A 10,390-nucleotide genomic window follows, 5' to 3' on the forward strand; every position below is an offset into this window, starting at 1 on the left:
TCTACATTCACAATAAGGTTTAGTACTCAAATGCAAACTGAAATCATCACATATATGTTAACAATCAATAAAACAGACAAGTTTCCTTTAGAATTCAAGATAAAATTTGAATTATTTATCAAAAATGCAATTTTGAAATCTGCAGTTTCTAGAGTGAAATTCCAAGTTCAATATAGAACGTCACAAACGCAGAGTGTCTCAAATGGATGATCTCTCATTTATTCATTACCATCACCCCTGCCCCCAAATTTCTGGACCATCCTGAATATGTAAACTTTTAGAGTGGTAGATAAATTGTCACATGTCCGTTAAATTTTAGCTAAATATGTTTTCAAAACACATAAATAAGATCAATCTAACAGCTCGCTCACATCTCATGAAACTATCTTACTCAAACTTTTCAAATGTGTCTTTAAATCTCAGTCATTCCAAGAGTCATTTTTTGAGTGACTATAGCCAGTTTTTCAGAAACTTGGGCTTTAAATGTGATGCTGTCTGTGGGAATTTTATGCTAAGTCCTAAGCCTTCTTGCAAGATATAGGTTTTATTTAAAAAAAAAAAAAGAATCCATCCTGTAGTAGCCTCCAAACATAACCACTCACTGTTTCTGTTTTTTAAAAGAATTTTTAAAATTCTTGTTTACAATTACAATCAACACAGGCAATTCAACAAGAATAATGACAAGCTATAAAGGGATTTCCTCATAAAGTGATTTTTATCAGATGATAGCTATAAGTATCCAAAACTTGCACTGAATGAAGTCAGTGATTGATTCCAGACTCATGTGTCATCCCCAAATAGTATTTATTTGTTCAAAATAAAGTCATTTTAAGCACATGATGGGAGATTCACAGGGATTCAGTTATCAAGCAGCTTCTTTTCAGAAAGGAAAACTGTAGGAAAATACTTTCCCTTCGGTGTAGGCATATATATAGTGCCATAAACCGTATCTCAGATATTTATCCTAAGTGAATGGATATCTTCATCACAGCTTAACAAAAAAAATTCTACGAGCCTGAACACAGAAGAGACTCTAAAGTAAATGCCTCAAGTTTCTTTTCCTCCTTTGACTTCTCTAACTTGAACTTCTCAGCAGAAGAATGTTTCCCCTTTAAAAACCTTCTGTTGGTCCAAATACACAGAAGGGACACAATAACATTTTCAAGAAGAGCCCTTAAGAGAGAAATAAAACTGGGGCACCTGGGTGACTCGGTTGACTTCAACTCAGATCCAACTTGGATCTCAGCTCAGGTCATGATCTTGGTGCATGGGATCAAGCCCCCCATAGGGCTCTGTGCTGACACTGTGGAGCCTGCTTGGGATTCTTTCTCTCTCCATCTCTGCCCCTCCCCTACTTGTGTTTGCATGTAACAAAAGTGCAAATAAATAAACAAATTTATAAACAAATAAACTTTAAAAAAAAAGAAACAAAACTTAAAAATTAACAGTGGTAAATTTCTTAAGTATAGGTTTCTAGTTTGAAAAAAAAAATCCCAGGAAAAGTAGAATTTTACTGGGTCCTAAATATCTTTATCTTGAGGAAACCCTACTAACTACTCCATAACTAGCAGGTACATCTACAGGTTGGTAAAAGTCCCCCCAGTACTTGGCACCCTGCTCATTACCAGTAAGTAAAGGCCAGGCTTTTCTGGGTAAACGGAAACATCTTCTAAGTGTCAGATCTTTCCCCAGGATTACCTCTCCTCTGGCCTGGGAAGCTATTTACAAAAGTACAGACATAACAATTTTGTAAAGTAGGTCATTCTACAGGGTTTTGTATTTTCCTGGTTTAAGTCCCTACATATTCCAATTTTTAGAAAAGTTACTGTTCAAAGTACTATTATGTCTTAGGTATGCTAAGGAAAACCACAGTAAGGACAACCCAGCCACAGACTAGAGTTCAAACAGAAGGAACACTGAGGGTGGCCAGCCAGCAGCAATGGGAGTAAAAGCAAAGAGCCCTTTCTCCATTAGAGATTCCCCTTCAGAACATCTCTGCCCTGCACTAAAATGGTTTGCATTTAATTTCCATAAGGGAAAGCGTACCCTTGCAATCAAATATCTCAAATACTGGTGCCTGTGCCCTAAGGACATTAAAAGCCATAGGATAAACATGGCATGCTTCCCTAGAGACTTATTACCAGAAGAAGGTGAGGAATATCACTGGCAGACTGTAATATTAAATAGATATAAAATATAAACTGCATGACTTTTAAAAATACAATGTGAGGGGCGCCTGGGTGGCGCAGTCGGTTAAGCGTCCGACTTCAGCCAGGTCACGATCTCGCGGTCCGTGAGTTCGAGCCCCGCGTCAGGTTCTGAGCTGATGGCTCAGAGCCTGGAGCCTGTTTCCGATTCTGTGTCTCCCTCTCTCTCTACCCCTCCCCCATTCATGCTCTGTCTCTCTCTGTCCCAAAAATAAATAAACGTTGAAAAAAAAAAAATTAAAAAAAAAAAAATACAATGTGAGACTTCAAATAAATATTATGCTTAGAACTGTGCCTGTACCCCCAGATATCTTAGGAGTATACTCACTTCCCTCCTGTTATAACTTCTGTGGAAATGTCTGAGAAGCAACGCCTTAAAGAAAATCTCATATAAAACTTAAAATTTTTAGTATGAACAAGTTATTCAAAACTTGCTCTATACAAACAGAAAAAAGGTAGCAAAATTGCTATTATTCTCCACTTATTTAACTCTTCAGATCTAAGATATGGAAATTTTCATTTAGTTTATTCCATATATTTCCACAAAGGCTCTGTTCATTTTCAGATTCACTCTGTCAAAATAGTATGGCTTCAAGGCCTTAAGAAAAGTAGCCCTCAGGGGTGCCTGGGTGGCTCAGTCAGTTAAGTGTCTGACTTCAGCTTAGGTCATGATCCTGTGGTTCATGAGTTCAAGCCTGCATCTATGCTGAGAGCTCAAAGCCTGGAGCCTGCTTCGGATTCTGGGTCTCCCACTGTCTCTGCCCCTCCTCTGCTCACATTCTCTCTCTTTCTCAAAAATTTATAAACATTGAAAAAAAAATTAAAAAAAAAGAAAAAAGAAAAGTAGCCCTCAGCCTTATATAGATACATGTCATGAGGTTGTACTTTTTGATAGCAAGCATTCTGTATCTTACCTGATCTTCCATTCTTTCTGTGCCTTCTAAGACTATTTTCTGGACATTTTCTTGCCTTTCCTAAGCAAGAGAAAATTTATTAAAGTTAAAATTAAAAAAAACATCTTGATACTTGTTTAGTTTTCACTATACAGTTAAATGGTAGACATGCTGTTGTGTAATTTAGTTCATGGGAAAAATACTTTCCACATTAGGGCAGGAAAAAAAGGGAGGGGGCAGGAAATTAATCCAACAAATTCCTTCTCTTATAAACAATACAAAATAAAATAAAAACACCCTTTTTTCTGCAGTTAAAAAAAGGTAAGTTGTCAGAAAACAGTCAATGTAACATCTGCATAGTTTCACAAAGGAAACTAATGATTTGTACTTTTCAAATTAAATAAGATCAAGTTGAATCTGGGGCTTCCTGATTTTAAATGATTTTCATAAACATTTAAAATAAGAAAACATGTATGCAAACATAGTAAAACACTATTCTTTTGAAAGACGCTATTTCTCTTCACTATTTGGTAAAAGCCTTGGAAGATTAATAATGCTTTAACAGACTTCCACATTAGTATCAAAACCGTAGAGCAGAAGAGAGTTAAACTTGTTCTTTGGATCTGCCAAAAATACACGAAAATATAAATACCACTAAATATTAAACTGCAGGATTTAGGGGATGACAGTAATTTCCTCTGGCTCAATCTGCAAAATTAAAAGGAGCGTCTCCTAGAAACCATTTCGTCCAATCTCATTTTACAAATTTCAGAACTTGGTAAAGTTAAAGAGACCAAAGGCTACATGGCGGGCTGCTTATGAAACACTTGTTTTGAACTGCTTGTACCTACACACAGTACTAAGTGAAAAACAGGGTCATGCAACGCAAAAAGAAAAAAAGGTTTTATGGTTAAAGGTTCCCAAGACAAACCCATACTCTAAAACTTATTACAATATTCTTAATTTCTCTGTTTTAGCTTTTTACTTATAACAGAGAGCTATCATCCCCTGCCTTTAAGGGTTATTATGAAGATCACTGACATCAGACTACTAGACCTATCTATCTAATAGGGCAGACGCAGGGGCACCTGGGTGGCTCAGTGGGTTAAGCATCGGACTTCAGCTCATGTCATGATCTCATGGCTTGTGGGTTCAAGCCCCGCGTCGAGCTCTGTGCTGATGGCTCAGAGCCTTGAGCCTGCTTTAGATTCTGTGTTTCCATCTCTCTCTGCCCCTCCTCTGTTCATGCTCTCTTTCTCTCTCTCAAAAATAAATAAACATTAAAAAAAAATTTAATAGGGCAGATGCAAATAATAGCTACTGCTTGTAATTAATTGCATAGAATTTCTAAAAGTTAGATATAAATGTATCAGAAGATAAACATTCAATGGCTAGATTAGCATGATTAATACGCTCAAAAATCACTCACCTTGTGCATCCATATCCTTCCTTTTCTGATAATATGTGTTAGTCTATCAACACACACTCTGTGAAGCGGGAGGTAGAAGCTAAGTTCGGTCTGTGGAAGTATAATTGATAGACCATATGTGCTCCTATCTCCATTCCAGTTTCCATCAAAGATCAATGAAACAATAATGACTCCTTTTTCAGAAAGGACAAAAAACTTCACATCTATAGCCCCACTCTCTGCGTTTCGGAGGATTTCTCCATTTAAGGTGTGGTTGGCAAGAAAAGTTATTTCTCCATCGCTGAGAAGTAGCTGTTCTGTCTTAGGAGCCCAAATGTGTCTTACTCTAGGACCAAGAATATTGTCCCAGTAAGCAAAGGTAGCTGCTAATAGAGGTGATTCACCACTTAGAGCAATCTCTGTCTTGGCAACAGCTGGAGATGGTGGTGGACAGAGATTCGACATCACTGCATCCCAACTATCACATTATCCAAATGCTCCAGGGATATCTAAACAATGACATACAAAATCAATAATTAGGTTCAGCAATTTTAAAGTCATAGCTCAGAAACTCAAATGATAAAGGCCTATGTGGTTTTCTCCTCTTCAGTCAAAAAGGATTTGAAAACATGTCCCACCAGCTAGCATGGCAAGTGCACATTAAATGCTTGTGAATATGATAACCTTGATACATAGTAAATTGTCACCTATATTCAGAGAATATACTTAGATATCCAAAATAATAATGACCTAAAAAAAAGGGCCTTTGAACATTAATATGAAATACTATACACTACAGCTCATGGAATAGACTCTCACTGTTCCTAAATATCTAGTCTATGTGCAATTCTATTATCACTGGATATTTGCTCCTTAAACCACAGCAACTAAAGAGGAGGAAATTGGGCAGGAGAGGGTTCTGCTACAGACCACCACACTTGTTGTGGGTTGAACCATGTCTGCCACAAAATATATGTTCAAGTCCTACCCCTCTGTATTTGTGAGTGTGACCTTATTTGAAAATAAATGTAATCAAATTAAGATGGGGTCATATTGGATGAGGGTGGATCCTAGTCCAATGATTGGTGTCCTTAGAGAGAAAGATTTAGAGACACACAGACAAAGAGGAAATGGGGTTGTGTAAAGACAGATGTAGGAATTGGAGTGATATGGCTACAAGCCAAGGAAAACCAAACGTGGCTGGTAACTGCTATGAGCTAAGGGGCAAGGAAGGATACTTCCCTACAGCCTTCAGAGGAGCATGTCCCTATAGACACCTTATTTTGGGCTTCCAGCTTCCAAAACTGTGAGAATAAACTGTTGTTGTTTTATATTACCCAGTTTGTGGTACTTTGTTATGGCAGTCTTAGAACAAGTAAAGACACCTGTCAATAAAAACATCCTAAAGCTGTTGGAGGTGGGGGGTGGGGGACAGGGAAGAAGGGAGGAAGGAAAGCAAACAAGAAACAAAAACACAACAATCTGGGACCATAACAAAAATGAGCAAAAAGTCCTGTTATTCTCAACAAGTTCTCAGGGTACTAAAGCCCAATTCAGTGTTTAACATGACACTGAAACATCAAGAGGAAGATAAATACATTTAATATGCTACTTAAATTTAAGGAAGCAGTGTAGCATTGCACTGAGTTCATTACAAAGAGAGTTCTATGCTAAATGGCTAAAATAAAAAAAAAAAAAAACTTTAGTTATTTAGAACATGTAAAGAGCACAGTGACTGGATGGGATACTGGCCAAGCCTTTCAAACCACTGAGATAATACACACAGAGACAAAAGCAAACTGCCCAAGGTCACAGAGTCAGGCAAGAATCGAGGTCTCATACATCTTAACCCACTGAAATATAACACTCTTAAGGTACATACTCTATGTGATATTAGTGGAAAATGGATAATTCTTTGCCTAATATTAAAACTGAGGGGCACCTGGCTGGCTCAGTTGGTGGAGCATGTGACTTTTGATCTTGAGGTTGTGGGTCTGAATCCCAGTAAAGAAATTACTTAAAAACAAAATCTTTTTTTTTTTTTTTTACATTTATTTATTATTGAGAGACAGAGAGACACAGAGCGTGAGCAGGGGAGCGGTAGAGAGAGGGGGAGGCACAGAATGCGAAGTAGGCTCCAGGCTCTGAGCTGTCAGCACAGAGCCCGATGTGGGGCTCGAACTCACGATCTGTGAGATCATAACCTGAGCCGACGTCAGTTGCCCAACCAACAGAGCCACCCAGGCGCCCCTAAAAACAAAATCTTTAAAAACAATTGAATGCATATATTTAAAGACCCAAAATGAAAAGAACCATAAGAAACTATTTAAACCAAAAGAACCATTTAACCAAGTCTAAAATTGTGGAATGTGTTCATCATAATGATAAAGGATAGCAATTAATAGGTTAGTTATGATATACCTATCTTTGATTGCAGGACTGCTTTGGGAGGTACATTTGATCTGTAACTACAATTCATTTACTTAAAGAATTTTATCTGTATCTTGTCAAGAGTTCAGACACTGTTGAAAAGCAGTAGCTTCTATTTTTAGAGTATTAGACGAGCATTTTTATCATGCATGTCAAGGATAGGTATACGGATCTTTGCAAAAACACTTTATTGTATGCATGTGTAGAAATGATTTAACAAATAGGCAGTTTATGTATGTATCTTTTAGTTCTGTAATTCATTTAGGCAATGTTTACTTTTTAATGTGTCATATCAACTTAATAGTCTCAAAAGACTATACTGGACATACACTGTCTAGTTTATTTACAATATCTACTGTTTTGGATACAATTTCAACAGTTTACAATGACAGAATACAGGAATGTAATTTGAATTAAAACTGTAATGATGTTATTTGTCATCATTAGTAACAACAAACAACAAACTGGAGGACAAGGAGATGGATTAACACATAGCCACAAAATTGTATTGTAACATTTTTCTTTTGTTCTTCTGTTTTGAATAAAAAAGGTGAATATTTGGGGCATGTGAACCCCGGGCTCAGTCCGTTAAGCATCTGACTTCGGTGCAGGTCATGATCCCACGTTCATGGGTTCAAGACCCTGTCTGTGCTGACAGCTCAGAGCCTGGAGCCTGCTTCCGATTCTGTGTCTTCCCCCCTCCTCTCTGTGCTCCTCCCCCTCTCACACTCTCCCCAAAATAAATAAACCTTAAAAAAATTTTTTTTTAAAAAGATGAATTATCATAAGAACAAACCTTTACCTCAAACATTTCATCATTACATTGAAAATAGAAGCATTTCCTAAAACCGAACTGAGCCCTAGAGCAAAATCTGGTTGGATTATGGGGATGGGGAGATTTTTACCAGATTGTGAAAATTCAACTATCACAGACCATTAATTACATTTAGTCTCATTGCTAGTCTCATTAGAAAGAAAAGAAAGGACAAGGTCCATGCTGAATTGTTCAGCTTAAAATCCTGTCAAAATTAATAATTTTGAGAAATGAAATGTTACAGAGAAGAATAGTTAGGAGAGCTGTAAAAATACTTTTACTAACACTTAAAAGTCATCATACTTGGTAAGGAAAATCCATATATATAAAGGTGGCTGCAAAAAATCAGGCCAAAACCAATAGTCTTTTATCTATATATCTATATGTAGTTGGCTACTCCAGAAGGTAATCAAGCAATAGCCATAAGAGTCTTTTGAGGGAAGCCAGGATCCAAATTGGGTGACACGGTGGCTTGCCACTCCTGTAAACAAAGAATAGGGTTCATGAGGATGTACCAATATACTTACTGAAAATCATCCAACATATGCAGGCATAAAGATTATATTAATTACCATCTGTAAAACTTCTGGCAGAGTAGTAGGTTTGAAGCTTTGCTTTTTCTTAAACTTTTGCTAAAAATCAGCCGTCTCTTCTCTCACCGGTATTTACAAAGTTGGCTGGCCCACTGCTGTTGTAAATCAGAACTGTGCCATCATAAGGCTCACATTTCTTGTGACCATGCTTTCAGTTTATTTTCTCCCAGCCTGAAAAGAAGCAGGATCCTTAACCAGCCCACTTCCTAAAACAGATGATGCTCAGGCCAGCTTTAATGACAGAGAACTGTTTGTTAACACCAGACTGTGGGCAACACTTTCTAAATTTTTATCAGGCGAGACTCGGAAATGAAGTTTAGGATATCACTATCAGGCTATCTCTGACAGATCCAAGTTTCTCACATAATAGGAAGCCTAACCCACACAGCTCCTTAGAACTACTTAATTACCACAGGGCCCTAGGGCAGGCTTGAAAGACAGGAGTCTTCATTGTTTTTTGTGGGTTTTTTTTTTGTTTTTTTAACTTCTTTCCCTCACAAAGCAAATTTTGGACTGCTAACAGAGCCAAATAAAGAGACTATTTTATCAACTTTATAAAGAGGGAAAAAAAAATCTTTAGCTCCAATGCACTGTTTCCTGGAGCAGGTTAGTGCTGGCTTAGTGCACCATCAGCAACGTTGTCTAGAATTTCTCTCATTTTTGTTTTGGATGTATAAAAAGCAGACATCACCAGGTGATTTTCCAACTAATTGAGGGTATCTGCATCACATAACACCATCGTATTCCAAGTATTCTGACTCTGTATTATTAAGCTTTCATATAATATACTCTAGCTTCCGTGAGATTTCTTCCCATTATGTTAAAAGTTTCCTTAAGCCTGAGAAAGATGGTATCAGTATTTTTCAGTTAAAAGTACAAATTAAAAGTAATGCCATACGTGTTGTGTCCCCTTGCTTTGCATCACAGGTGAGGGATGGGAACAGTCGGAATCGAAAATTATCCACTGGCCACAACCAGGCTGTTACTTTGCTAGAGCCCAGCTAGCAATCTCCAGTGTTTCTCAAAGGGCCATCTCTCTTGGGCAAGTTCATGACCTCCCTCTGCTGAATACAGAAGACTGGTGAGTTCACGGGGTGACTCAGACCCCGTGTGGGCACAGTAGTCATGTAATCAGGGCACTTCTTTCTGCAAAAGATACCATCAGCCAAGTGATGCTCAAGTCAAAGGTCACTTCCTTTAAGTCTGTGTAACCTCGGAGCTGTGAAGCAAGTCATGACCCATACAGTGGGAGCACAGCCCAGTCTAGAATCGCTCCCCAAATTTACAAGGCATCAGCAATCTCTAGAAACTTCGATTCCAATTGGGTAGCTATGTGGTATAACCCGGGCCACCATCCCACCCCGCAGTTATCTCCTCTCGAACCCCGACTCGGGGTTCACCGCGCACCACCCGCCCCTGGCCTTCCCCAGGACCAGGCCTCTCAGTGCCGGAGGCGCCTTTCCCTCGAACCCGCGGTGCAGGTGGTGCGGCGGGCCCCTCTGGGTCTCACATAGGATTCCTGAAAGGGGACGGCTCGGGAGCTGCGGGCTGGAAAGCCGGCTAGAGGCCCGGTCTGCAGCCCTAGTCTCCCTGCCGCCGCTGCCGGGAAGGCGGGGGCCCGGATGGAGGCAACTCCACTAGTCACCAGCTGGAAAACCTGATGCCGGGTTTCGGTCAGGGAGGACCAACCAAGCCCGGAGGATAGGTGCCGCCGCGACCGCCCCCGCACGGTCCCAGGACCCCGACCCCAAACAATCGCCGGCCCGCCGGCTTCTCACTCACCCACTCGCCACCACCAGCGACTCAGCCTCCGCGGGCGCCGGGACCGCAACCGCAGCCCGGCCTCCACCCCGCCCCGCCCCCGGCCCCGCCCCAGGGCCCCGCCCCAGGGCCCGGCTCCTCGCTCGTGTTCCGGCCCCGAAAACCCCTTCACGCCGCAGTTGTTTCCCGCCTGGTGCTCCTCTGAGTAGATTTTACCCAATCTTTCGCTCGTCATCTTCAGCGAATATTGTGAAAGTAAGCGGAGGGGAGAAAGGATGAGGAAA

General features: G+C 39.8%; 1 protein-coding gene across 3 annotated transcripts in view; it reads right to left on the reverse strand.

Moving 5' to 3' along the window:
- Nucleotides 1–10,390, reverse strand: part of C9orf72 (C9orf72-SMCR8 complex subunit) — a 28,700-nt gene that overhangs the window by 18,206 nt on the left and 104 nt on the right. The window contains exons 1-3 of one of the 3 annotated variants that reach the window (XM_043567448.1): nt 10,128–10,199; nt 4,530–5,017; nt 3,122–3,181 (exon numbers count right to left, since the gene is read on the reverse strand). In XM_043567448.1, coding sequence (XP_043423383.1) covers nt 3,122–3,181; nt 4,530–4,973 — 504 coding nt within the window. In that variant the 5' untranslated portion in view covers nt 4,974–5,017; nt 10,128–10,199. Of the gene's footprint in view, nt 1–3,121; nt 3,182–4,529; nt 5,018–8,037; nt 8,254–10,127; nt 10,200–10,390 lie in introns of those variants that run through there. The other 2 variants (XM_043567447.1, XM_043567449.1) reach the window with 2 other exon arrangements.

This window comes from Prionailurus bengalensis, chromosome D4, assembly GCF_016509475.1.
Source record: "Prionailurus bengalensis isolate Pbe53 chromosome D4, Fcat_Pben_1.1_paternal_pri, whole genome shotgun sequence".
Taxonomy (NCBI): domain Eukaryota; kingdom Metazoa; phylum Chordata; class Mammalia; order Carnivora; family Felidae; genus Prionailurus; species Prionailurus bengalensis.